Raw genomic sequence first — 15,699 nt, forward strand, 5'->3', positions numbered from 1 at the left:
CCTCTTCTGCAATACATTTAATGGGACTGTGGCGGCTCTTCTAGGCAGCGATCAGGTACTCTAAGGTGTGGGTTTCTGCACTTCTATTTTCCCTTTACAGCTGTGGTCGCACTACCTATGGTTATGTGGATTTCTGGGCCGCTGCTAGGAATTGGGTTGTATACCTGTCCCTACATTGTGTCATTCCCCATTTCCTGAGCTTAGTTTCTCCCTGGCAGTTATGGGGTGTCTGTCTGCTGTTTGTTCCGGTCCGTCCTTCCCGAGGCGGATTCTTTTCTCCCAAGAGGGCCTTTGCTTCTCCTCCTAGGGGGACTTGCTCTTTCAAGGACAGAGTCTCGGCAGAGACGCCCAGTTCTCCACCTTCTCTCGGTCTCAGTGGGCTAATTCTGCCCTGCATCCTAGTCCCGCTTGTCATCTGGTTCTGGCTGCCGGGGCTCCGGTAGGGGGGCATCTGTTGACTTTCCTCCCAACCTGGGCGGCCTACGTCTCGGATCAATGGGCTTTGCAGTTTGTACGAGATGACTCCCAATTGTTTTTTGGCTCTCTCCATCCGGGTGCTTTCATTCTCGATCTCCGGCCTTCAGCCACACCATCATTGGGGGCACAGTTGGCAGGCATTCCGAAACTTCTTAAGCAGGCGCCGTTCATCCAGTTACGAAGTATCTTTGGGGTCTTGGAGTTTCCACCATCCTGTTTTGGTGAGTTCAGTTTCTGGAGCCTTCCTTCCTGTGTTGGTTTTACAGAGGGTGCATTCATTTCTTCCGCATGTTTCCTCTCTGATGGTCTCTTGCAGGTTATTCTTCCGTTTCGGGTTCAGAGGAAAGTGATGGCCTCTTTGGCCCTGCTGGTTATCTACCTCTGTGTGCATTTCCTCCTTTCGTCTCGGCTGTTCCTCAGGTTTTGGTTGTGGGAAATACACTTCTGATTCCTGGTGCTCCCCTTTGTTTTGTCTTCTGCCCCAGGGGTCTTCACAAGGGTGTTGGCCCCCTCAGTCTGGATCATCCGCGAGGATGCCTGGCTGTTATCTGCCTTGTCTTTCTCTGTGGAGGTTCTTCTCGTCCGGAGGGTCTGCTAGGTCCGGGCACATAGAGGGCTCCGGATCCTCCACTAGTTGTCCAGTCTGGTTTCTTTCCCATGACTTGGTGTTCCTCAGGGGTCCCTTGCCCATGGTCATGGGGATGTTCTTACTGCAGGGCGGAGGACGTCCTTGAGGGGGGGGGGGGGGGGGGGGGGGTCCTGGGTGCTCTCCTGGCCTCAGATTTCACCCTTGTCCATCTGTGGTTGTGGGTGCAGGTCTTGTTGTCTGCGGCTGTCACTGTGCTTCCCTGGGCTTGCCTTCCTCTGTTCCCTTTGGTGGCCCATCTCTTGGCCCAGTGGGCCCTTGTTCCGCAGCTTCCGTTCGGTCGCTGGTTGTGTATCCACAGGTTCGGTCCTTTCTCGATCGGTGGTTGGTGGTGTCCAATCTCTCCTGATATTTTCCTTTTCTGGGTCCCCTTTCTGGGTGGTTACAATCACTGCCAGCTTGGAGGCTAGATGTCCGGTCTGTGCAGGATCGGTAGGTTCGCCTGTGGGTTGCTCGTCCCGCTTATGTGGGCCCTTCATTTTACAACTCTGGTGTTTACCTCTGCCCTCCGAGGTCGTCCTGTTTCTGATACAGTCCGACATTCTGATGGTGTTGGGCTGCCTCTATCTCTGGGGGGCTGCAAGGTTTGCTCCTCATGGCTCTTTGCACTTGTGATTTTGTCCTGGGCAAGGGTGGCTGTGTTGTCACTCAGGGCATTTTTTCTCCCGGGGAAGGTGGCCTGCATGGCGGTTCACATGTTCTGGATCTTTCCTCCTGTGGCTCCCTTCTCCCTGAGGGTGGCTGGGTCCCTTCTGTTACAGGTACAGTTTGGGTCCGAGTTCGCTGCTCACTTGCCTTGCTTCGGTGCACTCCTCCTGTGCACGGGGACGTGGCAGAGGGTTGCAGGGTCGTTACGTTGCCCGGGCTTCCTATTTTCCACTTTTCCTCGGTTTCCTTTGGTTGCGCGTGTTCTGTGCCTGATTGGCCTGGACAGGGGGTTTGCTGTGATAGCTAGGTCACCTCGGTTCTCCACCCTTGGTTTCCTCTGCTGAGGGAGTTGGTAGTCCTGGGGTGCGGACTTTTTCTGGGTCTTCCTTTCCCATTGCGGGCCCTTCGCTTCCTGTGGGGGTTCGGCCTCATCTTCAAGCCTCGCTCTTGTTTTGTATTGTTGAGCCTGCTGTCTCAGGCTTCCTCCCTGGTGGTGCTGGTGGCGTTACTTCGGGCCTCCCATCACCCGGCTCCTTTTCTGTCTTGTTCTCACCATTGGGGGACTTTTTCTTGACGGTGTGTTTCAGTGGGGTTGGACTCTGTTTCTGTGGCCCCAATGAGAGTGTTGGCTTTCTTTTCTGTTTGCTCTGTCTTGGTCCTTGCCTTGGGCCTGGACCTCTCTCCTCTTTGGGCTCGATGGGTGGCCTTGCGGGCATTCCGCAGTCCTCTGTTGGACGGTTTGGGTCCCTTGGTGCCCAGGTTGCTGCAGAGTTGTTTCCTGCGGAGTTCTAGGGCTCCTTGCCTGGTGCTTTCCTGGGATCTTCCGTTGGTGTTACGGTCCATTCCAGGTGTTCTGTTTGTGCCCCTGAGGTCCGTGGCACTCTAGTTCCTCTCCATGATGGTGGGGTTTTTTGGTGGCCATCATTTCTGCGGGTCGGATTAGAGTGCTGGGGTCCTTCTGTGCTCTCCTCGGTTCTCGCGGGACCTGCCAGACCATTTTTTGCGGCGTCCGGTTCCTGAGATTCTGCCCTCGGTCCTCTTGGTTGTCCCCCGTTCCTGGACAGTTGTTGGCTACTTTCCCTCCGGTCGTTGGGTCAGGGTTTGGTTCGGCTCTCTCGCTGTTGGTTGTTCGACGTGTGGTGTTATTTTTGGACCAGTCTTCGTCTTTCTCCTGCTGTGGCTTCTTGTTTGTCACTGTTGGGTCCTTTCCGGTCTGGTCGTTAGCCTTCTCTCTCCGCTCGGTTTGGTTGGTTTCTGCTGGCCTCTGGTGCCGGAGTTCTGTGGTGTCTGTCCGGGTCGGTGTTCCGGGGCTCTATCTTACTCCAGGGACATTGTTCAAGGTGGTCTCTCCTGCAGTTCTTTGTTGGGCCTCTGCCTAGTCCTCACCGCACATGTTCATGGTTCACTCCCGGTTGGTGTTGGGTGATCCTTCTGCGGGGTGGAGCTTTGCTGATCGGTACTGGGGGCTCGTTCTTCCGGCTCTTGTTGATAGCGCCTTTGGTGCTTCTTCTTGGTTGTTGTCCTCTTGCTTTATATTTTTGGGCTTCAGCCTTCGGTTTTGCATTATCCCCTTGTCTGTGGTTTCTTGTGAGTTTCCATGTAGCCGCTGGCTTGGGTATGTGTTCACTACGTAACTCTGGTGGCGAGGAAGACTTACGAGGAGGTAATGCCCCGGTTACTTACCGGTAATCTTCATTACTCTGAGTATTGTCTTCCTCGCCACATGAGTTCCCATCCCTCCCTCCCGGTTTGGCTATTGGTGCATGGGAAGGATCCTATGCCACCAGTCAGCAGCAATGAGGTGCGGGGGACCCAGAAAAATGAGCCCGCTCGCGCAGGGTCTCACCCTCTGGACCATGGGACCCGCTAACACAGGACCTCGCCCCTCACTTACCTGAAACGCGACCTTGGAGAGTGTGCAGTGCAGAACAAAAGAAACAAGAAGTGGGGTTAGTCGACCCTCCCCTTATACTGGGTCAAGGGTGACTGAGGTCAGCCATGTTGGGGAGGAATGGGAGGCATGAGATGCTAATTTGCTTTGGAGAATTCTGGTGTGGGGCTAAAGCTCACTACTTAACACATGTGGCAAAGAAGACAATACTCGGAGTAATGAAGATTACCGGTAAGTAACCGGGGCATTAACCCCAGTAGTCAGACATCTGGGTTGTAGTGATTGGGTTTATCCATGATTTCCAAGACCAAATTTGTCACAGCCTTCCAGTAATTAAACAATGAAAGACAGGTCCAAAACATACATGAGAGGTCCGCATCTGTTCCCTTCATCTTGGGAAAGTGTCTGGTGCTGTTGTAGAAGCCGTGTTCTGGCTTAAGCTTTAGGTGTTCCCTAAGTAGGGTGTAAAATTGGGTTAGCCTATACCTTACATGTCTTGAAACCCTTGAAGGGAATGAATGCTACTGCACTGCTCCACTCTGCATCCAAAAGGTCTAGAAATATCCAAAACGCTTCTAGTTAAGCAGATTTGGCAAATGAAAATTATTACATTTCAGCCGTATAATCACTTTGTTCATAAAGAAGTGGAGTGAAACGAGTATACAACTTTTAAAAAGGGATCATGTGGGAGTATACAGTGTACTATTTTCTGGAGGATGGAAATTCCAGAAAAAGATGAACTTGGGATGAAATTGAACTTGTGGACCATCCCTTCGCCAAGAGCTACAGCTGCAGGTCTGGTGATCACTATGACCTTGGAGTGTGAAACTCACAGATCACCACAAGTGGTAGAGGACAGGCTGATTCAGGATTCGTTTTCAAAGAACAAAAAGGAGCACTGCCACTGTACAAAAGTGGAGTGCCAGCTCCATCCTGGAATGAATGGCTTCCGAAGGTGAGTAAGACACCTTACACAACAAACATCCAACATCCACCATCTCTGTGTAGTTATCAACAGTGCTTAAAAGATGTTACATACTTACTGGAGTGCTTCTTTTAGAACAGAACAAATAGCTGAGACCACTGACTTCCCTTTGAAGTCTCCTGCTATAACCAGGAGGGTCATTTATAATCACAAAATGGTTCACTTCAAAGACAGTTGATTTACTTTTGGCATGACTCAAAAGAAGAATGTTACAACAAATGTGAGGGATAGCTTCAAATGAAATAGAGTTTGCAGAAGGTTGATATATCAGGGGACGCAGCTTATGAAGAAAGAAACAACGCTGATTGCAAAATTCCAACCAGCTGATGGAAGAAACCCGCCAAAGTGAAAAAGTAATGAAAAAGGGTGGGAGGAAATGATGTGTTCAGTGTTAAAGCTTGGGACCTGGTTTCTAATGTCGGCTCCAAAACTTGACTGTAAATTGTGGGATTCTGGGTAACTAATTCCTGCTGTGACTAAAACATAAATATATAAGGAATGTAATGTCTCTGTAAAATGTGAATGTGTTAATCCACAATTTGAGGTACAGTGCTTTGTTATTCAGTCACTCCTGTAAATGCATTTACAGAAATGTAAACGTATATACATGGTTCTTCCATTGTGTTGGCCAGTGACATACAGGAGACAATGGAGCTCAAGGCAGAGGACTGCACGCGAGGAAGGCATTGCATTAAGGGCCAGAGGGGAACTCCCCAGATGATCTATGTCCCATTTTCAGAATATGACAAAATGATTCACTCAGATACAAAGATCTTAAACGTAAATAATTTACATATTTAGTGACTATCATATAAACCAGAGATATAATGAGCTAATCATATAAACCAGAGATATAATAAGCCATCTGGGGCAAATGTTGAATACAACAAATTAAGTGAATGGTTGAGAGTTCTCCTTGCAAGAAAAAAGGAGAAAACAATACGAGATAAAGAAAACCCTCAAGAGGCAACTATTGGTACAAGGCAATATAGGAGCCACTGCCACCACAGGGTTCCACTGTACGTGTATGGCTACTTGTATACCATGTTACCTTTACCACGCAGGCCATTTTAGGTACTTGCACGGTGAAAATTGACCATGTAGCTAATTATTATTTTTTCCATTTAAATTTTTAAATGAGGCAAGGGATGCACAATCGAACTCTGGGTAAATCATAAGGATTAAGCGGAAAGCAGCTGGAGGAGCTGCTTTCCACCTAATCCCTACAACACCACCAGCACTCTGAATCTGCTCACCTCTAATGTCTGTTTGTCTAGCAGAGTTTGTAAGCATAAGATTATCTAGTTCCATCCATGAAAAATGACAAAAGCCTTTTACGACTCCAGGCACATGTAATACAATGCTTTAGAAAGGTAAGAGCATTGTATGACATTAGTTGTTCAGTACCCTGTTGCAAAGATATGTGTGGTAACAACTGGTTAACAACCGGTAGTCACATGTGTGAGGGTGATTGCATATGTGGGAGAGATCTGTACTACACTGAAGAGTGAAATTGAATAAAACAATGTAATCAGAAAAAGAACTGAAAACATGTTTAGATTTCTTCAAGAGTATATAATCAGAAGAGCACACCACGCTAGTTAAACATTTAATCTCTTGCTTTCAAATGTTATTTTACAAATTACACAAAGTTTCAAGTCAAATCTTTATTTTCTTTCCAAATAACAAGACACTTACCAGTACCGAAACTTAGACCCTAAAGTAAAATAATGTGCAAAAAAATTCTTCTGAGGTGGCAGTGGCCGATCCAGACGGAAGAAGGTATGATGCTCTACACAAGCCTTCCACAAATTCTTGCAAGCACGATAATTCACCATATTGAATCCAAGTAAGGTTTCTCTAGTTTCCAACTAAAATGGAACATAAGTGTTATGGTTAGCTTTAGAATATGTTTTGTTTCTTTACAACAAACAGTAACCATTTTTTAAACTAAGAATGGCATGTTTTACTTAGGGGTTAGAGTTATAAACAATAAAAAATACTCCAAGCACAGCAAACACGTTGGCAATAAAATAGGAAAGATACAGACCAGCTAATTGAAAGGATGCTGGAGATGTTTTAATGTAAACTCAAGTCAAGATTTTCATTACAGTTTTTGCCTGAGATGATCTAAATTCAGTTAAAGTTAAAAACCTTCCTTTCTTAATAGAGGACATCCTGAAGAATCTCACCTGGGAATAAGATTACATATTCAGAATGGTTAATTCACAGTGCAACGGTACTGAAATGCTCAAGTGAGAATTTCAACTGACACCTAAAATACACTCAAAACAACTGGCGAGAAAGGATGTAATCCTGTGCATCTGAACAAGAAATCTCTCATGCCCCGAATAAGTGGTATTATAAGCTATGTATGCAACAATTTTCCAAAGCACCCAATCAATACCCAAATCAAACGATAGAGGAAACAAATCTTTAATTCTATGTATGTCAGGACTGGAGGTGAAGATTATGCTTTGCTTTCTCCCCTGTAATTTAAAGCAGCCATAAAAAGCATAATTAAACACGTGTCCCCTTATAGAATAGCTTGATGATGGCAACTCATCTCAGACAATGCATAGGGAAATCTTTTTGCCTCAAGAAAGAACGCCTCAAGAAAGAACACCTCAATCAGCCAGTAGTAACACCCCAGCTCCCTTGACAGATGATAACATACAATTTTTAATGAAAGATAGCTTAGAACTTCTCGGGTGTTTGTTTTGGAATGTGGCAGGTCTGCGGTGCAAAAGAACAATTCCTGACTGGCTAGTTTTTATAGCTGATTTTCAAATTACCGGTGTTCACAGAGACTACTCATATAAATGGGTCCAGGACATATTTCACTTCGGCCATTCCATCAAGACACGGCATGGCAAAGGGGGGGGGGGGGGTGATCTATGCACCTATGTTTCCGATTGTTTACAATTTAGTAACATCGCCATGGCCACTTGTAACCCATATTACCAATTAATAGCATGCGATTCTAAGGGTTCTGCTAGATTAGTAATAATTAACTTTTATAATCATGATAACACGAGAGAAATAACAGACATCTTGAAGAAACTGAATGAGGACCTGGAGTATACTGCAACAGGCAATAGAAAATATATAACGATTTTATGGGGTGGTGATTTTAATATGCGACAATGTTACGCACAGTTGCGTAAAATATGTGGAATGGCAAATATAAAGGGTGAAGATCAGTCCCATTTCAAACACAGTACATATGGTGACAGATCAAAGAACTGCTATTTAAATTTAATTTGACATTTGCAAATGAAATATCCTCACCTTATGTGACACGCAAAAATACCTTTAATGGGAGAAACAACATTATTATTATTGACCATATCTTGTTGTCCAACTGTTGCTCTGGTTTTGTCTTTAACTTCCTTACACATTTGATTTCGTTAAGTGACCACTTTCCTGCGAGTTTGCAATTATCATAAGTACCTTTTTACAAACAGGGGCATGACAAAACTATCCCACAAGAGGAAAGGATTGAATTATAAAGACGTAATGGATAAATCTTGCGATGGTCACAGATTACCCCGGAAGGGTTTCTTAAACAACTGATAGGAGAATACAGAGAAGCCTTTGAGGTATGCCTAAAAGACACTACGCCTACAAATGAAATAATTTCGGCCTTCCTGTCTATTATACAGGTAATAAAGAAGAGCCATTTTCTTGAGAGATAGAAAGCAAAGGAAGATGGAAAGGGGTGGTTCAACATGTTATTTACTAAGGCCCAAAAAAGGCTTAAAGGAGACAATACATAAATCCCCAAGGAGCACTATTGAAGTTCGCCTCTGTAGAGCAGAATATAAACAGGAAATTACATCTTAGAGAGGCTGGGAGTGCCTACAGGTGGCAAATACTAGCAATGACAATAGAGCTTTCTGACGGTTAATAAATTCCTCACCATTGAGGACAGACGAGACCCCCTGGATTGAGGTTGCAATACTGGAGGAAGTTTGGATAAAACATTTTGCCAGTATATACTCCTTACCCCTCGAAGTATCTACATCAGAGCAGGGACATAGTAAAAACGATATCACAATTCCTTCCAAAACCGCCTCCATTATTCCTTTCACCCTGGAGAAAGTTAACAAAACAATACAAGCAAGCAAAAGCTGTAAAGCCCCAGGACTAGATGCAATCCAGGTAGACATATAAAGATAATATCGCTTTATGGTGGCCCATACTGACTGTAGTATTGAGGGCCAGCCTTAAAGCAGGTTTTTTGCAATCATGGAGTGACTCCATTATTGTTCCGATTTATAAAAAAGGAGATCGTTTAAATCCAGCATGTTACAAGCGCTGATCTCCCTGCTTGATTCCTCAGTAAAGACAGCAGGATGTATAATTTTAAACAGACTATCAGACTGGGTGGAAGAGCATGGTATAATGTCAGATCTACAATGCAGCTTCCGTTTTGGGATTGGGACAATAGAGCAGAGCCTCAACTTGAACATGCTACTTGGGAAATATGTTATGTAAACATTAAAAAGGGGAAGATGCATTTAGCATTTGATCTTTCATCGGCCTTTGATTGTTATACACGCTAAATTGTGGACAAAAATTAAGCAAATGGGGGTGGAGAAACCAACTGTTAGCTTCTTAACTTCTACTCGGGTTGTAGAGCCAGGATCAGATATGGGGCAAAAGGAGAATGTACTGAAGTATTCAGTGTGGAGAGAGGGGTGAGACAGGGGTGCGTCTTGGCACCTTTTCTATTCTCATTATATATAAACAGAGTGGGTGAGGAACTTATGGCAATTTCAAAGGACCACCCACAATTAGGAATGCGCCCTGTCCCAGCCCTCCTCTACGCTGACTATGCCATTCTCATGTCTCGTACCCCACTGGCCCTACAGTCCCTTCTTACTAACTTTGTTGATTATATGAAGGAACTTGGCCTCCAAGTCAACAAAACAAAAACTTTTATTATGAAGTGCGGGAAGAACAATATAACATGTAGAGATATAAAACTAAATGATACAAATGTTGGATTTACTGACACCTTCTCCTACTTGGGGATTTTATTTGGTAGAGATGGTTCATAGAATAAGGCTATTGCTAATAGGAAGCTACAGTTTAGCATGGCATGTATGGCCCTCAAAAGGTTCGCAAGATGATTGGGCTCCTACCCACCTGAGATAATGATGACTGCAGCTATTGTATGATCTGGCACGAGAAACTGAAGATGGGGACCCATCTTTGGCCAGTCAATATATTTGTTCCAACAAGACAGCCCTCAGCCCTTTCCGTCCTACCTCTACATTTCTTCCCCTGATGCCTAAAGACGCAGTTGATGTATTTAGTGACAGAGTGATTACTGAACTCAAAACTTTGAAAGGGAACTGATCTATTCAATCACGTCAGAGGGACTATCGTAACAAACAATATCACACTCTAATTTCGAAATTGCAAAAAAATCCGAACCACATCATTAGGAAGTCAGATAAAGGAGGCAATACAGTGTTGTGGTCCCGGAATGACTATTTGGCAGAAGCCGATCGACACTTATCTGACATTTCCTGTTACAGACAAACGACCAAATTTTAAATGAGATCTGCGGAGGAAAAAACACGTAAAAAAAATCTACCTTTGGAAGAGAACTGGGTTGCTAACTAAAGAAGAGATGAATTTCCTTAACATTGAACAGCCTGTCACCCCAGTGTTATATTTTTTACCAAAGGTTCATAAAAAAGTAACTCCGGTACCTGGTCGTCCCATCATTTCTGCTCAGGGCAGTATGAATGAGAACTTGTCTAAATATGTGGATTTTTTTCTACAGTCACACATGACCTCTCTACCATCTTACATCAGAGACACCACCGATTTTCTGATTAAAATCAAAGATATTTCATGGTGTTTTAACTATTTTTTGGTGGTAATGGATATTGAATCCCTATATACAAGCATTAATCATTGTCATGGTCTGTTTGCTACAAAGCATTTTTTGGACAATAGGGATATCAGTATGAAAGACCACAACAATATGATTTTGGAAATGATTGAACTTTGTTTATCCACTAATTTGTTTTTATTCCAAAATGTAATTTACCATCAGGTGTGTGGTGTGGCGATGGGGGCATGCTTCTCCCCTAGCTACTCATGCTTGCATGTGGGTTAGTGGGAGAAGCATGTCCTCAAGACCACTCATCAGCGCTGGTGGAGCCACGTGGTTCACTATTGGCGCTATATCGATGACATATTTTTAATCTGGAATGGTTCAAAAGAGGATGCAATTAGATTTGTTGATGATATCAATTGCAATGATTTGAATTTGAAGTTTACTGCCTCTATTGACAACCTCTGTTGAGTTTCTTGATGTTCTGGTGTATATAGACAGCAATGCACTTTGTACTAAATTGCATAGGAAAACTGCAGGAAATTCAATTTTACATGCTGATAGTGCACATCCACGACATCTTATTAAGAGCATACCCTGTGGCGAATTTATTCGCATTCGACGCATTTGCAGTTCTGAAATTGTCTTGATTGAATGCCAGAAGGCAGCATTTAGTTGATTTTTGGACAGGGGTTATAAAAAACATCTTTTGACAAATGCCCTTGATAAGGCTAACTCTGTACCCAGAGTTACCTTGTTACAACCCAGTACCAAGAATGCTATGAAAACTCAAGATTTAGATACACAGTCTATTCGCCTTATCACTACTTTTGGTTCTCAAGAAAATGCTATTCGCAAGATTATTTATTCAGAATGGCCCATTATTTTAACGGACAACATTCTGGGCCCTATTCTTCCTAATTTACCATCTATCACTTTTAGGAAGGCTCCCTCTATGAGGGATGCCCTTGTGAGAACTATGCCTGAGGTTAGTGCTAAGGGCACTTGGCTCACTAAGACTGGGTTATTCAAATGCAATTCTTGCCGTGCATGTACCTTTGCTACCAATAACACGCACTATAAAACTGCATTCAATGACAAAGAGATAGCTATTCTAGGACATTTAACTTGTCGCACTGAATATGCTATTTACAAATTAAAATGCACTTGCAATCTGGAATATATTGGAAGCACCAAACTTCCTGTGCACAAACGGGTTTTGCAGCATATTAGGGCAATTGTTAATTCTGACCCCAACTATCCAGTTGCTAGACACTTCAAAGCAATTCATAACAACAAATTAAAGGATTTGGAGTACACTGTCATAGGGTCAGTTGCCAACCCCGGATGGGGTGGCAATCGTGATAAATTACTGAGACAACAGGAGTCTCATTTTATCTTAACCCTAGACACAAGAGTCCCCAATGGTTTGAACATTAATGAAGATCTGCATAATTTCCTATGAGTATCTTATTATCCTGATGTAAAAATGTTTTTTAATTAATGTTTAACATCTTTTTTAAACTCTGGTTGATGTACAATGAACTAGTTTTGAAATTCAGCTATGTATTCATCGTGTTTTCTACTGATACATCCTGTGCTGAGGTTATTTTTAGCTAACAACTATTCTGACGTTCTTCTATTAACTCTATTGCTGTTTTAAAGTAATTATTTTTGCACTGTTTTTAGGCACTTTAACATTATCTTTTATCATCAGACTGTTTACCATCAGCTATCACCTGTATAGAGTTCTAGTAAATCCTTGGTTGACAGAAAAAAATATTTTTTTTTAATGAAATTTTTATATATTTATGACTTAGCATATTTAACATTGTTGTATTAATATTGGTCTTATTCATACATGCTGCTAATTGATCCTTTTTCTATATATAATTATTTTTTCTTTTACGCATTCATTTTAGGGACATAATTCCTGGGTTCCCATTTTTTGGACACTTGTCCTCTCCATGTTCGGACAGCCTTTTTTATGGTAATATAGGCAATATAGGTTACTGTAGAGGCGGATTATATGCACTATGTATTTATTTGTTTACCGCATTTTAGGTCTCCTATTTGTATATTTATATATTCTTTTTTTTTATTCAAAGGTTTGCCTTTTGTGGGATGCACTCGTGGTAGATGCATATAGCACAAAGAAGTTGTAGCCCCCAACCTCCAGACAGTTCTTGCGACGCGTTTCGGGCCTTACGCCCTTCTTCTCTGGCAACTGTCACAAAACAACCAAGCTTCACTACCAGGGATTCCCTTAATTTATTAACATAGACACGCCCTTGTGGGCCGGCTAATGAGTGCCGCACAAAGCATCATGGGCCTGGTAGTTTCAAAGTCAAATTTAAACCCATGTGGGTTGCTGGTTCCATTGTAGAGATATTAAAAAGTTCTTCCTGCTCGGTACACGGAGACAAACAAACTTCCTAATGGTGCGCATCCACTACTCACGCACATGGCTGCCCCAGTAAACAGCCGCGGACCCGCTATGTGTGATGCGGTGGTGCATCCCTCGACCTGGCGGGCCGATATAAATTTATTCAAAGGTTTGCCTTTTGTGGGATGCACTCGTGGTAGATGCATATAGCACAAAGAAGTTGTAGCCCCCAACCTCCAGACAGTTCTTGCGACGTGTTTCGGGCCTTACGCCCGTCTTCTCTGGCAACTGTCACAAAACAACCAAGCTTCACTACCAGGGATTCCCTTAATTTATTAACATAGACACACCCTTGTGGGCCGGCTAATGAGTGCCGCTGCAAAGCATCATGGGCCTGGTAGTTTCAAAGTCAAATTTAAACCCATGTGGGTAGCTGGTTCCATTGTAAAGATATTAAAAAGTTCTTCCTGCTCGGTACACGGAGACAAACAAACTTCCTGATGGTGCGCATCCACTACTCACGCACATGGCTGCCCCAGTAAACAGCCGCGGACCCGCTATGTGTGATGCGGTGGTGCATCCCTCGACCTGGCGGGCCAATATAAATTTATTCAAAGGTTTGCCTTTTGTGGGATGCACTCGTGGTAGATGCATATAGCACAAAGAAGTTGTAGTTGTATTTATATATTCATATATCTATGTATTTCTATATTCATGCAAATATTTTGTCTGGGCTTGTTAATATGGTGAGCCCTACTACTTTATGCATATTTTGCACATGTTATTCATAACATTTATCGGTACCATTTGGATTTCAATGCAGTGAATGATTGTTATTTTTCAGTCTGTCTTTTATTTCCTTTACCTGGTTGGTGCCCAGTGTCTCTCTATACATTATGTCATCACACGGAGACGCATCATGTGATCAAGCTCCCTGCGTGGAGCGAAACGCGTCATGGAGAACACTGGTCCTGCTATTTTCCTGTTTTAACTTGGGTAATAAATCACCTGCTTCACCCACTTTTCTGCGTTGTGGGATTGTTGATTTGAATTCTGGAGGCGAGAGGTCCGTGCCTGCATTCCGCTGAGAAGAGAGCGGAAAGGACTGTTTCTATTGGGAAATATGTTATGTAAACATTAAAAAGGGGAAGATGTATTTAGCGTTTGATCTTTCATCGGCCTTTGATTGTTATACATGCTAAATTGTGGACAAAAATGATGCAAATGGGGGTGGAGAAACCAACTGTTAGCTTTTTGACTTCTACTCGGGTTGTAGAGCCAGGATCAGATATGGGGCAAAAGGAGAATGTACTGAAGTATTCGGTGTGGAGAGAGGGGTGAGACAGGGGTCCATCTTGGCACCTTTTCTGTTCTCATTATATATATAAACAGAGTGGGTGAGGAACTTATGGCAATTTCAAAGGACCTCCAACAATTAGGAATGCGCCCTGTCCCAGCCCTCCTCTACGCTGACTATGCCATTCTCATGTCTCGTACCCCACTGGCCCTACAGTCCCTTCTTACTAACTTCGTTGATTATATGAAGGAACTTGGCCTCCAAGTCAACAAAACAAAAACTTTTATCATGAAGTGCGGGAAGAACAATATAACATGTAGAGATACAAAAATAAATGATACAAATGTTGGATTTACTGACACCTTCTCCTACTTGGGGATTTTATTTGGTAGAGATGGTTCATAGAATAAGGCTATTGCTAATAGGAAGCTACAGTTTAGCATGGCATGTATGGCCCTCAAAAGGTTCGCAAGATGATTGGGCTCCTACCCACCTGAGATAATGATGACGATCTATAAAGCTAAATGCCTTAGAATAGCACTTTACGGGGAGGGCATTTGGGGATATAAGAAATGTGCAGATATGCAACTGATAGAAAATGATTTTTTTCAATATCTTTTAGCAACTCCCAAAAGTACATCAGTGTATGGATGCCACGCCGAATTGGGTGCTCCGTTCCTCACTGATTTAATCAAGTTACAACCGATCTTAATGAGGCAAAAAAAATTGACATCGGAACATACAGGCTTTAATCAAGCGATAATAGGGGACTGTCTCAAATCAAGATTATATTTAAGAATCCTGTGGTTAGCCTACAGAAAGCGTTTCTTTTGTGACATGGGCCACCCTGGATACTTTGAGAACCCTAAAACACTAGAGTCTATTAGTAGAAACACTTTTAAAAGGGAAGGAATGACATCTTGAAATTCTTAGATTGATGATTGAAGCCCCCAAATCCAGTGTTTTAAGAAATCAACTGATCTTGACTACTTTTAATATGCAACCTTATCTCAGAACTGTTTTAAATTCACGGCACAGGTTTGTTTTGACTCGTTTAAGATTGGATATATTTTATCGATTGACTAGTTTCCTGAATATGAATGACTGGCTAATAAAGTTGACAAACTGCCCACGCGATGCAACGATGCCCCAGAATACCATACATGAAGTTTTGTTCTGTAATTTTTTTTATAGTCAACTTCGGAAACGATATTTATTACCGATGATTAAACTATTAGGTTTTACACAGTGCCGCCCGGCATACAGATTTCTGCAATCATTACCTACGTTGGGGATTTGCTGTGGAATGTCATCCTTTTTATGGGCCGTTTTTTATGCAGGAAGAAAATATCATATAGAGTATAAAAGGGGGCAAAAGGCATTTAAACCTAATGTGTCTTAATAGAACGATCTATGTGACTAAGAGAATGTGGCACACACTGTGTAATATATAGTATCATAGCACTAGTGCACTTTAATAAGTAACACTTTTTTTAAATACATTTATAACTT

General features: G+C 43.0%; 1 protein-coding gene across 5 annotated transcripts in view; it reads right to left on the reverse strand.

Moving 5' to 3' along the window:
• Window positions 1-15,699, reverse strand: part of PTPN4 (protein tyrosine phosphatase non-receptor type 4) — a 1,082,125-nt gene that overhangs the window by 666,595 nt on the left and 399,831 nt on the right. For all 5 annotated transcript variants that reach the window (XM_085645981.1, XM_085645984.1, XM_085645983.1 and 2 more), the window contains exon 12: window positions 6,346-6,518. In XM_085645981.1, the coding sequence (XP_085502107.1) occupies window positions 6,346-6,518 (173 nt within the window). The remainder of the gene's footprint in view (window positions 1-6,345; window positions 6,519-15,699) is intronic.

This window comes from Triturus cristatus, chromosome 3_1, assembly GCF_964204655.1.
Source record: "Triturus cristatus chromosome 3_1, aTriCri1.1, whole genome shotgun sequence".
NCBI lineage: Eukaryota > Metazoa > Chordata > Amphibia > Caudata > Salamandridae > Triturus > Triturus cristatus.